The sequence below is a fragment of the Danio aesculapii genome, chromosome 14, assembly GCF_903798145.1.
Source record: "Danio aesculapii chromosome 14, fDanAes4.1, whole genome shotgun sequence".
NCBI classification, from domain to species: domain Eukaryota; kingdom Metazoa; phylum Chordata; class Actinopteri; order Cypriniformes; family Danionidae; genus Danio; species Danio aesculapii.
The window spans coordinates 10,042,793-10,064,986 of record NC_079448.1 but is presented as its reverse complement, the minus strand read 5'-3'; the positions used below and the strand labels follow the sequence as shown (position 1 = coordinate 10,064,986).

The window sequence follows — 22,194 nt, the reverse complement described above, 5'->3', positions numbered from 1 at the left end:
TCTAAAGCATATGATGTGCCTTTTGAAGCACAAGACTATCTAAGCTATAATAATCCATCTAGATGTGAAATAAAGCCAGCTCCTGGCAGGCTTTTCACAGCAAATTGACACTTCATAACTTGCCAGAATGTGCCACCACGTGTGCTGGCATGTGATCAGAGCCCTGATCAAACACATGATATTAACAGACAGTGAATTCACCATTTTCTAAACACAGCATTATAACTGACCATAGATAACATATAAATTCGGCTCATTGTATTTTGGAAATAATCTTAGCATATTGTGCTGACTCCCCTAATGCAAGACTGTACAGCATCCTGCATAAATTATTCATAAATATTGGATTACATCACACATGCTTTATGGCTCTGTTAAATGGCATTTGATATGTTATGGTTTCAGAGCATTTGCCATGAATATTAATTAAATGAACGCTAACAGACCCACTGGAGCATCTCGATGGCTTATATTCATAAATCATGCACACTATACACTACTTCAAGACAAATATGCTGTATAATAATTCAGTTTATACAATAGGCTGATTGAAAATCTGTGAACACACATGCACACTTAAAATTGTAACTGTAAAACTAATATTTTACCATGTCCACCGCTGTATAGAGAAGAATCGCAGATATGAGCAGCCGTGAAACAGCCCCAGGTGTTTCCAAGACAAGAAACGATCACAGATCTTTGTGCCTGAACGACTGTGTGTCAGTCATGCTGAAGATCCTTTAGCTGGAGCCCATGAAGAATATGAGAATCACGTTGACCAGCAGCAGAATGGCGATAACAGTGAACACCGCCACCGTTTGCACGTCCAAGGTCATGCTGCAGTGCTGCGAGATTCGAGGTGCTGATGTCAAACCTGCGATCAGTACAATTAGCAATGCATCCAGCTGCACAGATATGTCTGCAAGAGGATAGGAAAAATACACCACAACACACTCCGGCTACGTCTCAAAACCTAGTGAGCTGCCTAACTAGACAGCACATTTGGGGCTGGAGCTGCTGCTGCGCGCGCCCGTGATGCCCGGCGAGGCTGTGTTGCTAGGCAGCTCGTTACGTTTTGTCTCTCTGTGTCTTATATGAGACAAGACATTGATAAATACTCATCATCCTCACCATCATCTTTATCGGCATCTCTTCTCGCCAAAAAACAGCAGCGCGAGGAGAATCGCCACTCACAGCACAGATGACGCGCAATTGCGGCCAACCAACCACAACCGACCTGTATGGTAATAAACCCTCACCGTGGACACTCTGTCTTCATTAACATTAACAAATATTCGAACTGTTATATAACGCGTTATTCAATGTACCATGTAGTAAGTGTATGATATTATTTAATATTACTCAGTATAGCGGCGAGCGGGGCACAAAGTAACACTTTTTGATTTTGGCCAACTAATGAACAAAGTATTGGGGTCAGACAAACCATTGTTGTTGTTTTTTTTTACCAACAACACACAAGTCTCTCCTACAAATGACCACTGGTTGTATGATCGCCTGGTTTCTGTGCAGTGTTGCCAAAAATACCAGGAGTATAAATGTTACTATTTAACCCCACCTGCGGGCAAGTTGTAACAGACGTAACACATGCTTAAAAAGGCAGATTTAACACAATTCATTTTAAAACAGTTTACTTAAATAGCAGCTATATTTCCTCAGTATTAGCTCAATTATTTTTTTTATTCTACATAGCACTGTCTATTGGATAAACACATTTGGATTTATTTGGATTGTTATCCATTATTATACTTGTAGTATTAGCAATTAAATAATTTTTTTTTGTCTATTAAAAATTCCATTAAAACATTTTATTTAAAAAGTTTTTAACATCACACTCAAAATTCAAAAATGATTTTGTTAGTTTAGTTGGTGTCCAACAGTGTGTGGCTTATTTATAACACCCTGTTACAAGTAACCCCACTGTGCTGTGCTTTCCTCAAAACTGGCTAGCAGTCACTGTGTGTGTTTTACACCTTTCAAAATGGTTCCATCTTTTAGCCTAGAAGACAGTAATCACAACAATATAAGATTTTACTTGCATACTTTCACAGATTTTTTTAATAATAAAAAAAAATCGACTATGATAAAACATACTTTTATGCTGCAAAAACAGTTTCTCATCTGAATTTCGGCAAACTTTTTCAATAATTGGCAGGAAGACGTCTGCCGACACTGTGGTGAAAACCTCAGAAGCATGCCGTGGTTAACCTGAGTAAATACCTTAAAACTCCATATTACATTTTGCCACGCATTACTTTGTGCCCCACTCTCCCCTAGTTGAATATTTACACTGTAACGAAATGACACCCTAAAATAAAGTGTAACCGCACAATTTTCAGATGTAGCTAATGAGCCAGTTACCTGAAACTAAGATTTAAACTGATACGTAAATACAATGGAACTCTATTAAACTGTAATTATGAGCCCTCCTGTGATTTCTTTTTCAAATATTTCCCAAATGATTTTTAACAGAGCAAGACATTTTTCACAGTATTTTCTATATTATATTTTCTTCGTAGAAGTCTAATTGGTTTTTTTAGGCTTGAATTAAAGCAGTTTTAAAAACCATTTAAGGTCAATATTATTAGCCCCCTTAAGCAATGATTTGTTCTGTAGACAATCGGAAAAAAATACTGTTATACAAGCTTAAGCTTTAAATTGCACCTTAAGCTGAATACTAGTGTCATGAAAAATATCTAGTAAAATAGTATGTATATATATATATATATATATATATATATATATATATATATATATATATATATATATATATATAAATTCTTGTCATTAATCCCAGTTGTAAGAACAACAAATAATAACTTGACTTCTAGTTGATCATTTGGAAAAGTGGCAGAAGGAAGATTTTTCTGATGAATCATCTGTTGAACTGCATCCCAATCATCACAAGTACTGCGGAAGACCTACTGGAACCCGCATGGACCCAAGATATCAGTCAAGTTTGGTGAAGGAAAAATCATGGTTTGGGGTTACATTCAGTATGGGGCATGCAGGATATCTGCAGAGTGGATAGCAACATCAACAGCCTGAGGTATCAAGACATTTGTGCTGCCCATTACATTACAAACCACAGGAGAGTGCAAATTCTTCAGCAGGATAGCGCTCCTTCTCATACTTCAGCCTCCACATCAAATTCCTGAAAGCAAAGAAGGTCAAGGTGCAGCAGGATTGGCCAGCCCAGTCACCAGACATGAACATTATTGAGCATGTCTAGTGAAAGATAAAGGACGAGGCATCGAAGATGAATCCAAAGAATCTTGATGAACTCTGGGAGTCCTGCACGAACGCTTTCTTTGGCATTCCACATGACTTTATTAATAAGTTCTTTTAGTCATTGCAGAGATGTAAGGATGCAGTCCTCCAAGCTCATGGGAGTCATTCACAATATTAATTCTTTTTCCACTGCACCATGACTTTATATTCTATACTGTACATTATTTCTGTTGAGTGACAAGATTTTTGTCTAAGCAAAGTCAGACCTTACTGTCCTAATTAAAGAATTAGAAATCAAGTCATGATCATATTTTATTTTGGTAAAATAAGTGTAATCTAGAGGCCTTTGCCTTTCATATAAGCCACTTCTGATACTAAATGATCAACTACAGTAGAAGTCAAGTTATTATTTGTTCTTTTTAAAACTTGGATAGGCGATAAGACTTTTGTCAGGTAGTGTCGGTCATACAGTAACCTGTGATGGGCTGTTTCAACAAAAGATTATCAAAGATGACGTGTTTTGTGGATTTTGCTGAACAGGGAAACATTTGCATCCCTGGACCAATAAATTGATGATCCTAAAATATCGCACTTACTGTTTACTCTAAAACTTCCATGCGTTTGAGACATAGGGGTCTATTAAAATACACACTATAGTTTCATTTGACATCACTTATAGGCTATATGTAGATGCAAACACCTAATTTATAAAAAATATAGGGTCTCATATTCAATTAATTTGCATCCCGAATGTCACCTTCACTAAAATTCTGACAACACAGTCTTTATTGGAACATTTGTAAATGTTTTGTGTATTTTATGTTAAAACTGTAGGAATTGTAATATTCTTGCATGATGATATTTAGGGATGCATTTACTAACAGCTTGAGCTGGTGCAAAAGCTCTTTTAGTTAAAAAAAATAACTACTGACAGGGAGAAATTAATAACGAAAGGGGATGTACGATTATTTTTGTGACTGACATCAATGCAAGTGTATTTTTAGATGCAAAATGTGTTGGGGGATAGGACTGTATTTAAATGAATCACACACTATGATTAACTAACGCTTGCATTAATCCATCTACTGGTTATTTTCACCAATCTACTGGATTTGTGCTAATTTGTGCCTATTTACTGAATTAAATCAGGTACTTGATGTTCTGACAATCTCATCTAATGACAAAATTGGAAATGCTACAGTAAATGCTAACTTTGGCATGCAAAAATATCCAAAAAGTATATTAATATTACAATAAGATTAAGAACAAACAACCTATTTTGACATCATGCAAATAAATGAAATATATATTTTACACCACACAACTTTAAATGTATCAACTTTAAGTTTATTTCCAATAAATCACGTCATAAACATTTTATTTCGTTTACTTTCCTCTCTAAATATTGTAGGTTTTATACTAAAGTGATGTTTAGAGACAAGAAATAATAGTATTTGTATCAATGCATTATAATCACACAGTTTTCAGATTATTGTAATGAAATATCTAAAGTATAATGTATTAAAACAGATTTTCTCTTGTGATGCAGAGCAGACGGTTACGTAACGCTGACACTGGGATTCCCACGCGGCTTCATTCTACCCATCCTGACATTTACACAACAAAGGTCACATCTGAAATTCAAACAGATACCAACTCTTTCATGAATACAAAGCTGAAGTTTTTTGGAGAATCGGGTGTGATATAAGGAGATAGAGTGCATGCATTCTTGTTAGCACTTACACACATTACTATGCGCTCACACATTAAAACTGTTTATTAATAAGACTGGCAGTTCAGAGAAATACATTTAACTTCAAATCAATGAGCAGTCACGGTTTGTTGACACCATTGAAATGAATGTGTAGTTCTGTACAGTGAAACCAGGCAGTCACAATTAGTCATCCTTCACGCACATCATTCATTTGCTTGTTTGTTTGTTTGTTTTATTTGACTGTATTTAAAGGTGTGTGAATATAGCCAGCCTCGAAATTTATGAATTTAATTTCTTTATTATCACACTTCATAAAAACTGAGACTGAGAAACACTTTGATTGACATTCTCTCATTGTACCTGTCATCAGAGGGCGAAAGCCCCGCCCATTAGTGATGATCTCTTGCTCATTAGAATAAACAGCCCTGAATGAGAAATAGCTGTCCGCTGTTAAAATTCTCGCATCGTACCTGCCGATGATAATGTCAGCAACTTAGAGTCATTATAAATGTGGAGTTTTAAGAATGCACATATATACACTGTATTCTCCAACCCAGGCTCATTCTCAAAATGTAGCATATATATATTTCTGGACGCCAAATACGTCCCAGGAGGTATGTTTTTTTTCCCGTTATTGTTTTCATGTATCCACCAAAGGCTGCTATGTACGGTTTTTGAGATCTCAAATTTCTCGAGTGCCAATTGCACCTGCTGTTCTTGCATAAATCCACCAGAGGTCGCTGTCCCCTTGCCTAAACCCAACCGGTACTGTTTTAAAAAGCACCAATTGACCAGCGCCCACCCACTTCTCTAAACCCAACCGGCAGTGTTTTGAAAAGGAATATAGAAAAAGAAAAGCCCCCTTATTTTTACCACATTTTCAGATTTTACCACATTCTCACCCTGTTATTTACTTGTTTAATACATTTTTGGCTATTGTTTTTGTCTTACCCGCTTTCTGTAACCGTTCTTCACTGGATTTGAACCCCAATGTCGCTGTCAAATCCTTTCTGTGTCTCAAGTCTGCCAACGTATGTGGCGAGCCACCGGACAAACTGGTAACAGTGGAAAAGCAGTCCACACTGAGGTAAGCAGTCAGCTGCCAGCGGGAAAAGGAACAGCGTTTTACTGGCCCGTAGCATTCATTCCAAAGACGAAATGCAGCCATACGTACCTCTGGCTACATGATTCGCGTTCTCCAGAAATGTATATACAGTAGGGTTGCGTTTTCAGAATGATCCTATGTTGGTAGTCTCCTTCTGAGCCACCTCTTTTGATATTTTCAGTTTTTCACAGACATAACATTAGTCCTGTTTTGAATCTGCCACTATGCTGACACACAGGCATTTGTAGCTCTGTCCTCTTTTGAAAAGAGAGCTGAGATAACACAATCTCAGAGCAATTCGTAACTTTTTGATTTAGAGGCTAATTCGCACGAATTCGTACAATCTAATTCCTACAATGTAGTACAATTCGCTCATCCCCCAATGACGGTTGGGTTTAGGAGTGGGGTTAGGTGCCACGCCTCTTTTTTAAAATCGTACAATTTCGTACGACTGAACTCGTATGAATTCCTACGAATAAGCCACTAAACTGACAAAACGTAAAATACTTGTGAGATCAGGCTGGCTGAGAGCAGAATCTCATTTGAATTTAAAGCGACAGTCACCAAAACAGCACAATTTGGATCAAAGTCTAAAAGGGGCAGTTTCAAAGAGGCATAAAACATTATTTGTGAGATATTTTGAACTGAAACTTCACATACACACTCTCAGAGACTTATATTACATCTTGTAGAAAAGGGCATAATAGGACCCCTTTAAATCATAATACAACAAAAGCCATAAAGAATAATGTATGCACATTTTAAAATGGCTAAGAAAAAAAAGCTGTAGGCTTAATTTCCATTTGTTTTGTTTTTAAAAAAAATAATAATTCATTATCAGTATTTCCTGTTAAAACAACTAACAACTTATGTGTACTTAAAGGTACAGTTCACCTAAAAAAAAAAAAAAATTCAATGCTTACTGTACTCTCCCGACACTTGTTCCAAACCTGTTTGAGTTTTTTTTTTCTTCTGTTGAACACAATAGTCAATATTTTGTAGAATGCTGTAAATCGCTGACATCGATAATATGTGTTTTCCTACTATGGAAGTCAATGGTTACTAGTTTCCATCAATATGTCTTATTTTGTTTAACAGAAAAAAAGAAACTCCTGAAACTTTGGATCCACCTGAGGGTGAATAAATAGTAGGTACTTTTTTCTTTTTAGTTAAACTATCACTTTACAACACCTAGGTAATTTATTCCATGAGCAAAAAAAAAAACTAAACAAAAACAAAATCCTCAATGTTCGTGATTTCAAGTCCAACTGTGGATTTACCTTTAGTTTAAGCCTATATGACTTACAGTATTTGGGCAGTCTGCATTGTGACGTCATGCGAAGCGGCTTCCGGGTCCAAGTGCTCTATCAAATTGTATGGGGAGACTCATCAAATGATAATAATAAACATTTACAAAGCATTGTAATACTTTCGAAAATCATGATCGCAATATATATAACCATCCCTAATATCCGATGGCCAGAATGTGATTCATATTTTATAAATTGTTAAAATTTTGGTATTTGTGATGCAGTCCAGAGACTGTTGTGTACACTATGATTTTATGAAATGTCTGATAGGACTAAAAAGTGGCCATAAATGGATATTTTCTCAATTCAAATAAGTAGCGGCTTAGACCCAGAAACAGTATTCCATACATCATGACTTAACAAGCGGATACCCAAATATTGCAGCATAATACTAATAAAAGTGTGACTGTAGCAATGTACCTACTAACATTTTCAAGGTTGAGTCTAGCTAAAACTCTTTGTTTGCCTTACAAATGTTTAAATGAGCTAAAATTGACATTTCCCCCTTCAGTTTATCCAATATTTGAGGCTTAGATCCATTGATATGGGAAGATAACTAAAATGCTGTTGTTTCAACTATTGTCAATGTTGATACTGTGCTTTTATGTGCAATTATGTTATTAGCATTTGTATCAACATCAAACTCAACAATGTTTATAACCAGCGAATGTCAAACATACAGTGCAATGTGTGTATTATCTTTCTGTTTTTATTTATTTATTTTTTAGAATATGCTGTAATACTGTATGGGGACATTTCTACTCCAAGACAGGACTCCACAAACCAGGAATAACCCTAAAAACACCCTCACAGTATGCAGCATCTGTTATAGAAAAGCAACACTTGCTATCATAAATTTTTAATATTAAATAAGTGTCTTTTCACAAGATAAGGACAGACCGTCTCATAAATAATTAGACACCTGATGAGTCATTGATTTATTATATTGTGGTGGAAAAACTCACATGCTGTGACACAGGCACAGGCCCTATTTTCAAAGGCTCTATTAACATCTCACTGTTTTATGAACACTGTATTCCAGCAAAATAAAGAAACCAATTATTTCTTGCTTCATATGAAACTGTTCATATTATATGAAAAATAGTAGGCTACTACACTGTAAAAAGTAAAGGTGCTTCAAGTACTCTGTTGAGTACTCAAGGAACTTTAAAATGTATTTTAAGTGCCTCAAAGCTCTTTCTCTCAAAATGGGGTTCCTTGAGGAACCACTGACAGTCTTTGCAGTGCTTGCAGAACCCTTTTGCAGTAACTGGGATCCTACAAGCACTTTTTTGTCAATACTGAGGTTCTGGAGTCACTGTTTCCTTACACTAAGACCTCGAAGCACTTTGAAAGTTATTGGAGGAACTCAATTTTCAAAAAAGAGTTACTGAAAGATCTATTAACTTATATAATGGTTCCTGGTGGATCTCTCCTCTAAAAGCTAGCACTTAAAGGAACTAAGAGATTTTTTTTTTTTTGTCATAATTAAATAGACAATTGTGGAGACCAGAAAATGAGATGGATGTTCATTTACTTAATATTTACTTAGTTATTTGTGCTTTTAGAATGATATGAAATTTGGTGTTTGTTTTTCTTTTTTGTGTGGCACTCACAAGAATATCAATGATTAGAGTCTAAATGTTAACTTGATTGCAGTTAGGAGGCTGACTGGAAAATTGTGAAAAAATTTGAAAATGTAAAAGTAATTTTGGAGGATAAAATACAAATGAGCCACAACAGAGAGAAAAAAGAGACAAAAACATGCACAGGCTTGTACAATTATGAAAATGATAATTATTATAGGGAACTAATTCCATTTTCTGTCACTTAACCTCATTAGACCTTTGAATTTTGACATTTAAAACAATATTAATAACAACAACAACTGCTGCAATAATAATATTAACAATAATAATAATAATAAATATTAAGCTATTATTATTATTATTGTTGTTATTGTTGTTATTTGTATAAAAATAGAACTATATAACACAGTTCTTCAAAAATCCACTCATGAAAAATATTTAAGATATTACTAAACTTAAGTATATAGGCTATGGGCTCTGGTTTATTATAAAAAGTATTCCTCCAGTTTGTTTTGATAAACCAACAAAGATAACTTGCTAATGAATGCAGTATTTTGTACATTTTTATTTTTCTGAATTAAATGTTTTTTCATCTGTTTCTTGGATTAATGGAATGGAATTAATTGTGTTGCCAAAAAAAAAATAAAAAATTAACCGGAACTAACAAAATAATATAAACATGACGCGGACGCGCATCATCGTGCACGTGCATCGTGCACGCGCAGGTGCAGGTCGCAGGAGGCGTTTTCAAATAGCGATTTGTAACGGCTCCTTTCCTCAATTTCGTGACTGCTGTCATCTCTAACACACGGAAGGTGAGTAAGTTGGCAAAATAAATATACGAATTAGATACGATTTGCACACAAATATCTACACTTACACGCATCATTATGTCGTGTAACCTGTTTTAGGAACGTCTCGCGAAGCGATTGCTGTTTGCGATAATAACAATCGGCTGGATATACATAATCACTCAAATTACACGTCTACCTCACACAAATATAAATCATTTGATGTAAAATTTTGATTTATGTCGAAATATTTTATTGTCATTGAACACGAAGCTTCCATGAAAGCCATTGCAAGCGACGGTTGATTTCAAATTAAACAGATAACGTTATACATTCGTACTGATTATTGGACGGCTTTTTTTCCACAAATATATTTATTTACTTATTTATTGTCTTCCCTTACATATACAGTGTGTAGCAAGTGTCTTGAGCAGCTATCTAATATTCTTTCCTTATATTGTTTGTGAGTAATATTACGCATTTGTTATTATTTGCGTTTCTTCAACAGTTACCTGTGTGACAAATTGTGTCTAAGTTATGTACTTCAATACATTTTTTATTCATTCACACAAATAATGTACATAAAGCCTGCTTTTTTCCTTCTCAGAACATCCACATAAACTCTGAAATTGTTCAGTATTCTCTCAAACAGCCGTTTGAGTCACCTCAAATGTAAGTATTTTTTAAGTAACTAACTGAATTGGAAATAAATGTAAAAATACTTCATTTAACAAACAATATTTGATAATCATTATCCAGCTGGGTAACACTGAACTAATGACAATAAACTTGTAACCTTTTAAGTGTCTAAAATCACTCACTTATTTTCTCATTTGCTTGTTTCTGATGTATCCATATTATGTGTAAATCATTATGACAGCTATAGACTAGAAATTTAAAGTTTGCTGTATCAAATCCAGGTAGCAGAGGGCCAGATTGAAACGGTCCGATGCACTTCACTTGCAATGCAGATCATCATTTCTGGACAGCTTTCTACTTACTGCTGTGGACATGAAAGGTTCAGCAGACTTTTTGCTCTGAATGAATTGCTATTAACATGGTGTGAAGAACAAAATCTGCTCTTTATTAACAATTGGAATCTTTTCTAGGATCGTCCTAGGCTTGCCTATGCTGATGGGCTGCACCACAGCAGTACTGGAGCTGAATTCCTGTTGGACAAAATCTTCAGGATGCTTTGACGAGTGAGTGAAAATCCACATTTTAGCCATTTAGACTTTTGCTCGTCCCACTTTAATCACAGTAATGCATATCTGGCTAACTCCATAGAAACTGTCTGTTCCTCGTATTATTAAATCAAGAATTTAATTTTCTATGTGTTCTAGAAAAAAAATCTATTAAAAATCAAACCAGAACAATGGCAAATAAGTGAAAATACTTTTTTTTTAAAGTTCGGTCTTCTAAACGTCAGGCCACTTGCACCTAAAGCACGTATTGTTAATTAACAGACAACAATCTTAATGCACTAATAATCCTAATCTTAATGTCTTACTGAAACCTGGCTTAAACAAAATTACTACAGTATGTTAGTTTAAAACGAAGCCGCGTTGAACTTGAATTTAATTAAATTATATTTATTATTAGATAATGCAACATAATGCAATGCAATTTAATGTAATACATTTAAAATAATAGTTGTTTAATTAAAATAATATTTATAAAGTGTCCACCAAATTATAGTTTTTTTTTACAGAGTAGTGAGTTAGTTAATACCACCTCACAAATAAGTGAAGTTTCATAAACCAAATTTCGAGAGGAGCACGTGATATGATTGAGCACGTCTGGCCACTCATCTGTAATCAGTAATAATCCAATCAGAGCGATCCTAGTTTACTATAAATGGATCATTTTCTCCCTAATGTTTTATCTTCATTTGGAAGAATGCTTCCCGCTACAAACGCTTCAGCATTTAACCTAGGCTTCAGCATTGTTTAAACCTTTCAACGTGGAAGAACAAACAAACAGCAACAACAACTCCAGCCAGAACCCCGCTCTCCCCAAAACTTCAGCCGCTGCTTCGCCAACTATCAAGCCTGAATTACAGCAAGACGCCGGCCCACCAGCTCTTCCAACTTCTACTCCTACTGCCCCACTCAACGCAAGCCACACCTTCCATTAAACTCAAGACGCCAGCGATCCAAGCCATTTCTATGAAGCCTGACTCTCACTGATATCCTAGAGGTCCTCTTTCGGTAACGTACATGCTTTAAGCGGAAGCTTCGCTACATAACTACACTCTAACAAAGACTAAACATTTTATAAAAATTTTGAAAGATGAGACCAGCGTGATTCAAATGATTTCAATAAAGAACTCACCTCTCAACCTCCCGCCTGTCCACAGATCCATAACTTTCTGACTGCAGAAGTAATTCGATTGCAACTGATCAAGCAATCTTTTCCAAAAACATTAGTCCACAACATACTCGTATGTTGATAACCGTCCATGGAAGGATGCACTGTTTTCAGTCAAACCAGCTGCTGGAGCGCGTGCAGCAGAATAGTCTTTCAAGCACAAACACTATAGCGATTTTGCTTGTCAAAATGGCCGCCGACCTTTTGCACTCTGACGGATACTCCAAGGAGCCAAAAGGAGAAATGTCACCATCCAATGAGCTTTCCAAACTTAAGATGACCCCGCCTTATCTCTTGACAGTTTCATGAATGGACTGAGTGCTAAGACTTTGTGAATGAATCCGGCCAGATCACGTTAAGATTCCGAACGTGATGATATTTATCTTGGACTTAGTAAAAGCCCATGACAAACAGTACATTCACACAGTTCCTACTAAGTGGTGACATCGTTTTTTAAAGTTAAAGGTTGATGTTGGCAGTTGATTATTTACACTTTATATTTAAATAAAAAAAAAAAAAAAAAAAAAAAAAAAAAAAAAAAAAAAAAAATTATAATAACCCCTCTGCCACATCTAATCTGATAGCCATGGAACCAACGAAAAGAGTATTACCCAGCCAGTGAAAAACATTCAACACAAAGCATTGAAGCTCTTTTGCAACATGCCAATAGCTACTCTTATATCAATACACATGAGTGCCATAGTCACGCTTATAATGACAAGTCAGTGGGACGAGAAACAGCGAAGAAACAACTTCCTGCTTGACTGCTACGAACAAAGAGGACATTTCTGGCAGTAGAATAACGTTTCATCCACTGACTCTGTTTAGATACATTTTGCTTTTAAACAAACTACTATATCACTAAGGGGTTAAACTCCACTTCACCATACTATCACCTCACCTGCTCTTCAAGAGGTACTTCCAGGACCACCAGCCAAGACACGGCCCATATCCTCAGCTCTTCATCCATCTGCCACCCTGCAGGGGGACGAATGTCCACTTCTACAACCCTTGCTTATTGTGACATCTAAGCTATTGTAACATGTATTAACAAAGGCTCTTCCATTCACAGTTGACAACGCTCTGACGAAGCGACCTTGCATGAATATCAGCTAAAACATTTAATTATGTCTGCTGTACATGTACCATGTCGTGACCATTTAATCTCTAATTCTTTCTTGTTTTCTCATTTTTAGAGGTCATGGCTACCAGCTCCAGAAACTACCCTTATTCAACCCATCACACTCTATATCCATTTCCAAATGTATTCACACTCTTCACAAAGACGCATTTCCCCTCATACAGCCCACACACTTTAGGCCATATTTACACTAGCCCCTTTTGCCTCATACAGCCCACACACTTTAGGCCATATTCACACTAGCCCCTTTTGCCTCATACAGCCCACACACTTTAGGCCATATTCACACTAGCCCCTTTTGCCTCATACAGCCCACACACTTCAAGCCATATTCACACTAGCCCCTTTTGCCTCATACAGCACACACACTTTAGGCCATATTCACACTAGCCCCTTTTGCCTCATACAGCCCACACACTTTAGGCCATATTCACACTAGCCCCTTTTGCCTCATACAGCCCACACACTTCAGGCCATATTCACACTAGCCCCTTTTGCCTCATACAGCACACACACTTTAGGCCATATTCACACTAGCCCCTTTTGCCTCATACAGCCCACACACTTGAGGCCATATTCACACTAGCCCCTTTTGCCTCATACAGCCCACACACTTTAGGCCATATTCACACTAGCCCCTTTTGCCTCATACAGCCCACACACTTTAAGCCATATTCACACTAGCCCCTTTTGCCTCATACAGCCCACACACTTGAGGCCATATTCACACTAGCCCCTTTTTGCCTCATACAGCCCACACACTTTAGGCCATATTCACACTAGCCCCTTTTGCCTCATACAGCCCACACAATTGAGGCCATATTCACATTAGCCCCTTTTGCCTCATACAGCCCACACACTTGAGGCCATATTCACACTAGCCTCTTTTTGCCTTATACAGCCCACACACTTGAGGCCATATTCACACTAGCCCCTTTTTGGTTTTGAAAAGTCTGAATTGACATAATTTCAATCCCACATTTCATCCCATCATAGCTGATCTAACTAGGCAGGAGGAGGAAGCTCTGCCTTTCTTTATTAATAAGCCACCCCCCCCCCCCCATTCACCCATTTCAAACACTATTCGCTTTCTTACACCTCAAGAGAACAATACCACATCACGGAAGCACAGCTGATCTTCTCCAACTGACCTCCACCCTCATGCATTTCTAGCCCTTGTCTCCTCTTTTCTTCCTTTAATTTCCCTCTAAATTCAAACTATCCCATACTTCCATTTACTCTTTCACCACAGCTCTGACCCATTTAGCTCTGACCTACCCAAGTGTCAATTGATGTAGCAGCAATGCTCTAAACAAGTCAGATACACTTACACTTCAAATACCACTATCGTCACACTCCCAACCCCCCATGAATACAGTAATAGATGCTTCTGCAGGAGCACATATTGTCTCCCTATTGACCCACCGCACCTCTGCAGCAGCAGAGACGCTCAGCTGAGCTACACCCCCCCCCCCCCCCCCCCTACAGCGCAACTGCAGTGACATTCTAACCGACCCCTTATTCACTCACCTCTACATATCACTAACAACAGTATTTTTCATTCTTACGGGAACATGCATAACCATCCAATGCTGATTACCACTGCATCTCGGCGACTGCAGAGACACTCCACCCAATCTTATTCACCAATAACACCATGGCACTGTCACTCTAGCTAAGCTCCTCTTTTACCCATCTCTACATATCACTACTGACAGTATTGTTATTCTTTCAGGAACATGCATAACCATACAATACTGACTACCAACGCACCTTTGCAACAGCAGAGATGATTCAAGTAACTTTCGCCCATAGCACTACTGCACTGGCATTCTAGCTGAGCCCCTCTGTTACTTCATCTCTACATATCGTTACTGACAATATTTAGCACTCATAATGCTCCAATGCTGACTACCACTGCACCTCTGCAACAGCAGAGACGCTCCGCCGAGCCTTATTTTCCCTCTGCCTTCCCCCTGCCTCCTCCCCTCTCCCCCTCCCCATTTATAGTTGACAATTGCCCAGTAACACTATTCCGAATTTAGAGATGATTCATAGCATTCTCCGCCTCTCAGACTCCCACTCACTCTCCAGTCCCCCTTTTCACAGGGCCTCTGCGAGGGGTTAAGGAGATAAGTCAATATAGAAAAGTTTGAGGACAAGTTTAGATAGTCTTAGATTCCTGCAATGTACTAAATTTATCTATTTTATACAAGGTATCATTGTATGGTAAAATTTGACTGTATTAAATCTGTGAATATCAGGATGTCGTGTAGTTACGAAATCAGTAAAATCCTAGTAGATTTGACAGCTTGTTGCTTATTTACCACAGTTACCAAGGCAACACCATTATTTCTGCAGCTCTATAGGGACACGTTGAATCGGTTAGATTTTATAGATCTATATTCCATATGTATGTTTTAGTTTGGATTAATTTCTTCATTTTAATATTTAGTAAATATATTGTAAGATAAATATCGCCAGTATTTCCGGTTGAAAAGTGGTTATAGGTCTTTAAACGTATTGAAAGAGTCTTAAAGGTATTTAAAGGTGTTGAATTACACTTCTGATTCCTGTATATACTCTGTTTCAGAATATGAGCAGCCACCACAGAAGCCCAAAGGGCTTAACAACAACAGATCCAGACCCTGGGAAGGTGGTCATCCAATGCCTTAAAGACATGCATACGTCTTCGCCAAAGGCACCTCAAAGAAGCCCAGATGACTCTCGCCAGCCATCAACCCACAGCTACTCAAGGGCGAGGGCATGACCCAGCCACCTTCCCTCCTCCTTTCCCTTACTTTAAACTAAGTAACACTCAACCTTCTCCCCCAGTCACATTGTAAATCGAAGGTTGCCTACAAGTCCCCTCGTCAACCCGCCACCCCCGGCCGTTTCTGCTGGAGTCTTCACAGCCCCCTCCCATTTCCCGACTCCTGCCAGACCCTGCCCCCCCTAAGGCTCTGACTCCTGCAGGAGTGTTACCCCGAGCTTCGACTCCCGCAGGAGTCATCTCACTGTCCCCCCCCAGGCCTTAGCAAATTTCTATTATATGTTTGCATATATATGGGTGTATGCGTTTGCGTACGTATCTACGTATTTGTGCGGGCGTAGATGTGGTATATGCATGCATGTATGTACACGCGTATAGAATTATGCGCGTGTATGTATATACGTATGCGTGCGTGTATGTATGGATTTGTGTGTGTATATATATGTATCTATGTGCGCAAGTACATAGACATATATATATTTTTTACTTATAGCGCTGTCACTCCCCGCTCCATCTCCTCACGGAGTGTTCCTCGAGCACCTAACCCATCCCGTCACCCTCTAACAGGAGTCTTCACCGTCCAAATCCCCTTTTCCCCAGTCTCCTGTCAGAGTCGGCCAGCTTGCCCTGTTCCCCGGGCGCCGACCCCCGCAGGGGTCATGTCACTGCCCCCCCCCCAAGGCCACTGAAACTCATTATTTATATATATCTATGGATTCTCGTCCATGGTTATATATTTATATAGAGCGCTGTCACTCCCTGCTCTATCTCCAAGTAGGAGTGTTCCTCGAGCATCGACTCCCTCAGGAGTCTCGCCAAACTCGCCACTCACCCTCTAGCAGAAATCTCCACCACCCAAATCCCAATTCACGATTTCTGCCGGAGACGGCAAATAATAAGAATTGCTGCCCCCAACTCCCGCAGCGCCTATTCCGACTCACAGAAGTCTTCTGAGTGCCCCCTCCAGGCCTTAGATTACCCCATTATATATATATATATATTTATATACTCTCATATATACATATATATTTATATATAGCGCTGCCACTTCCCAGCTCTATCTCTGTCAGGAGTGTTCCTCGAGCATATTTTGTTTTGATTCTTAATGAGTCAACCCTGGCCACCCCTTTCTGGCCCCCTCCATTATTCACCCCCCTCCCCCCGCCCCACCCCCCCCCCCCCCCCCCCCCCCCCCCCCCCGCTCAGGCTCCAACACGAGTCTGTTTCACCCTTTGCTCCAACTAGAGCTCCCTAATCTTTTTCCTTTCCATATCCTCTATATCCAGCAGCCGGATATAGCAAAAACTTTCTAGCTTTTTGGGGGAAATTCTTCGAAATACACGGCTGCTGTCCCGAGTTGATAGCATTTTTGGGGAACTCTCGAGACCTACCTGATCTCGGATCCCCTGATATGCTTATCGACCGGGCGGGAGCCCTGGGCTCAAAGATCTCCGAGCTCAGGGTTCTCTCCCGGGACAGCATGCCAAACCAGCTTTATACGCCAAGCATATCTAAGTGGGAACTCTTGAAGTGAAGTTTCATAAACCAAATTTCGAGAGGAGCACGTGATATGATTGAGCACGTCTGGCCACTCATCTGTAATCAGTAATAATCCAATCAGAGCGATCCTAGTTTACTATAAATGGATCATTTTCTCCCTAATGTTTTATCTTCATTTGGAAGAATCCCCCCTTCCACCCCTTCTCTCCTCCTTTCCTCCCTTTTCAAAAGGGGGAACTCTCGAGACCTACCTGATCTCGGATCCCCTGATATGCTTATCGACCGGGCGGGAGCCCTGGGCTCAAAGATCTCCGAGCTCAGGGTTCTCTCCCGGGACAGCATGCCAAACCAGCTTTATACGCCAAGCATATCTAAGTGGGAACTCTTGAAACATGGTTTAAAGTAAATTAAAATTTTGTCATCGTTTACCCACCTCTAATATGTTCCAAACATGTTTGATTTTCTTTCTTTAGTTGAGCGCAAAACATTATATTTTGATTAAAGCTGAGCATTTTTAACCGTTAAAAATAAATTATAACCAGTATATCAAAAGTATGGATTGTGGTTATAGGTTTTCTGTTTTCAGTTCAACAGATGAAAGAAACTTAAACAGGATTGGAACAAGTGAAGGTTGAGTAAATGATGACAGAATTAAATCTTTTGAGTGAACTGTCCCTTTAAAGTGGAAGTGAAGCACTCAGTCAAGTTTACATTCATTTGTAAATTGATTTCCAGTTTAGTGAAAATATAATAAGCAAACTCGATTAATGTAACAATTATTGAAGAAAATAGCATGTTTTACAATAGTTTATATTTTTAGAGCTAGGGTGCAGCTATTTTGGAATATCACTGTCTGACGTCACGAGGTTGGTTCCGTTCCCTCAGCTGAACAGATACAGTGGAAGTAATGGACTGAACACGGAGACTGGAAAGCCTAATTTGACACAATGCGTGAAGTTTTGGATGTGCATCACAGAGCTAGTGCAAATACAAGCATTACATTTACAGTTAAAGTCAGAATTATTAGCCCCACTTTGAAATTTTTTTCTTTTTTTAAATATTTCCCAAATGATGTTTAGCAGAGGAAGGAAATTTTCACAGTATGTCTGATAATATTTTTTCTTCGGGAGAAAGTCTTATTTGTTTTATTTCAGCTAGAATAAAAGCTGTTTTTAATTTTTTTAAAGCCATTTTAAGGTCAAAATTATTAGCCCCTTAAAGCTATATATTTTTGATAGTCTACAGAACAAACCATTGTCATACAATAACTTGCCTAATTACCCTAACCTGCATAGTTACCCTAAATAACCTAGTTAGGCCTCTAAATGTCACTTTAAGCTGAATACTTGTGTTATGTAAAATATCTAGTAAAATATTTACTCTCATCATGGCAAAGATAAAAAAAACAGTTATTAGAAATGAGTTATTAAAACTATTATGTTTAGAAATGTGTTAAAAAATTTGGAAATTAGGGAAAAAAAATAAACAAGGGTGCTAATAATTCAATGGGGCTAATAATTCTGACTTGAACTGTATGTCCGAAATATAAAAATACATTTATACATTTTTAAATTTTTCTTTTATTATCGATCAATTGATTTGCTTTGGTCCACTCTGTTTTACAATGCTTGACTGCCCTCAATGTCTTTAACAAGATCTGGTACCTGACATAATCGAGGCGGGTACTTTCACTTTTCACTATATAGCCCCTCACTTCTGTTCATGTTCAAACCAAACTAAGATCGGTGCCGTTTTTCAATTCACAGGTTTTTTCGTGCTTCATATTCAGTGTTGAAAGATTATTGTAATCGTTGCATTAGTCTGAATGTAAATCACCATGCCAGGCAGCGCTGCACCAGTGTGAGAGAGTAGACCAAAGCACATCAAATGAACAGTATTTAAAAAAAAGAAAAATAGTAAACATATAAAACAAAATTATATTTTAGACACAAGTCTGTTCCTTGTATTTGTACCAGCTCTGCGATGCATGTCCACAACTTCACGCATTGTGTTAAATTAGGCTTTTCAGTCTTCATGTTCAGTCCATTATTTCCATTATATCAGTTCAGTTGAGGGAACGGAACCAACCCCGTGACTTCAGACACAGCGACATTCCAAAATAGCTGCACCCTAGCTCTAAAAACTACAGTAAAACATGGTATTTTCTTCTAAATGGTTACATTAATCGAGTTTGTAATATATATTTTCATTAAAGTAGAAAACAATTCGCAAAATAATGTAAACTTGACAGACTGCTTTACTTTCATTTATATATTTTAAAACACAAGACCAACTTTATATTAAGGCACCTTAACTACAGTACTTTAAAGTTAAACTAATAATATGGTACAATGCACTTAAGTACTGTATATACATGTTTTTACATTGTATTATTGTAAAAACTTATTGTTGAGCCCTGTAATATTAATTTCTGTATTTCAAAGGCCACTTTTAGTCCAAAAACAATATTTGACCTTCATGCATAATTGATTTAAATTTTTAACTCATATAATTTTCTCTTTATTTAATGTGTTTTTAATCAACTAATGGTTAATTTAAAAAAAAAAGCTAATAACTACAACCTGAATAAAATAACAATATCACAAATGCAGTACACTCAAAATTATTGTGCATTATCTGTGAATGAGTTGGAAAATATGTGGGGTGCACTAAGGAGGGAGTGGTTTCACACAGCTTTTGTGTTGTCTTATTTCTGATTGTGCTCAGATATTTGAGAGGTTTACATTCTATGGATTTTGCCTTTATTGATGTATATGGGCACTCTGCAAGCAGTGAAAAAAATCCTTTTATGTAAATTGAGACAATTCTTACCTTTATTGATGTTTCCTTTTGTTATTCAGAAATGTTCTGCATACCTTTCGTGAATGTCTTGATAAGTTAAAAAAATGGCTCTGGGAATATTGTGAATTTTTGTTTTCATAACTTCTCAGATTAACTACTTTTTAATTTACTTTTATAGGGACACCTCCAATGTGAAGCAGTGGACAGCTAAAGATGTTGCTGACTGTTATTGCTAGACATTATTTAAATTTGATTGTGTGCATTAAAATGTATATTACATTATTAATCATATTATGTGAATGTAATTGTGATGTATATTGATTAATAAAAGTAATTATTTATGAAAAATGTTACTTTTTAAAAAATCTATATAGATAGATAGATAGATAGATAGATGTCTATTGAATTTGTGATTAAACATGTTTGCACAAACCATAAATTAAGAGAGGTAGGAAAAACAAGCATTAAAAAAATAAAATGGGGCTTCAAAGCACTCAAGATGGTTCCTGGTCATTCTTAATAAGAGGGTTCCTCAGAGAACTGCCCCTTTTGAAATGGTGCCCAGAGGTTCTTTAGAGGGTTCCACCGGCGTGGCAATGTGAAGAACCCCAAAAAGTGCCTACATGAACCTTTCATTTTTACAGTGTTAATAAGAGGGTTCCTCCAGGAACCCTTGAAGGTCCTCAAAAAACTGCCCTTTTTTGAAATGGTGCCTAGAGGTTCTTTAGAGGGTTCCGCCGGTGTGGCAATGTGAAAAACCCCAAAAAGTGCCTCCAGGAACCTTTAATTTTTACAGTGTAGACATGTGCTGATAATCAGTGATTCAATGCATGAATAAACTTGCTCAACATTCATATCATGGGCACCTAAAAATACAAGCTGCGTCTCAAATGGCATACTATGTAAATATGCACTTGTAATTATGCAGATGTACCACATCCACCATTTTTTTCATGATCACATGACCTACCCATGTCAGTTGTGTTGCTTCACTTCCATTTATAAATTCTCTCGTGGTGGCGTAGCATCCATCAGATGCACACTTTGGAATCTTGCCGAAAGTGGTAGGTCCACTTCTCGCATACTGTTTTTCAAATTCTATGAATTCGGACATACTACTTTGCTCGCATAATGATTTTAGCGTACTATATAGTATGGAAGTATGCGATTTTTGGATGCAGCCTAATGTTTTTTTACTTAGCGGAAGTTCAGTCCATTTCCCTGATGACGTTTGACGGTTGCCAAATTAGCTAAATAAATGACCAAAGAACCCAGACTGATACCTGCTTTCTGGAACCGCTCTTCAATGGACTCGAACCCTGTCGTCGTGGTCAACTCCTCTCTGCGTCTCAAGTCCGCCGACATACATGTCATACTAACGGGACAAATGGTTTGCAGCCGCAATGCCAGCCATACAGAATTAAGCGGTCATACGGAGGTCAGCTGGTAAGTGAGAAAAGGAACGGCGTCACACCACCCCGTAGCGTACGTTTAAAAAATAATGAAATGCAGCCATACATACCTCTGGCAACGTAATTCATAGTCTCCAGAACCATATGTAGGGCCATGTTTTCAGAATGAGCCTGTGTTGATTTTAACTGTTGAATATGTGCATCATCCGGGTAATTAATGTGCACCTATTTCAGTGTTAATGTACTACTTACACTATTTATACTTCAAAATGGCGTAGAACAGTGCATAAGCCGAAACCAGCACTGAACTGGGAGAGATTCTGGAAGCTGTCCTTTGTCAAATGCTAGCCATATCTTTTTTATAATTCTCTGGAACATAATTAAAAGTAAATGGTAAGCACTTCTCTCTTTGTGTCGTGTCCTTTGGAAGCCCAAATA

The 22,194-nt window shown here is 37.8% G+C and overlaps 1 protein-coding gene and 1 long non-coding RNA gene across 6 annotated transcripts in view; one reads left to right on the top strand and one right to left on the bottom strand.

The window, feature by feature from the left end:
- arhgef9b (Cdc42 guanine nucleotide exchange factor (GEF) 9b) overlaps positions 1-22,194 on the bottom strand; it is a 104,218-nt gene that overhangs the window by 57,192 nt on the left and 24,832 nt on the right. Inside the window, exon 1 of one of the 5 annotated variants that reach the window (XM_056472005.1) lies at positions 609-741. The exons of the other annotated variants lie outside the window; for them this stretch is intronic. Within the exon in view, the coding sequence (XP_056327980.1) occupies positions 609-611 (3 nt within the window). The 5' untranslated portion in view covers positions 612-741. Of the gene's footprint in view, positions 1-608; positions 742-22,194 lie in introns of those variants that run through there. 5 annotated transcript variants of the gene reach the window in all.
- On the top strand, positions 9,708-20,605 carry LOC130240476 (uncharacterized). The gene is made up of 5 exons (XR_008838772.1): positions 9,708-9,782; positions 10,366-10,430; positions 10,679-10,776; positions 10,868-10,960; positions 20,523-20,605. It is a non-coding gene; the product is annotated as an uncharacterized LOC130240476 (long non-coding RNA).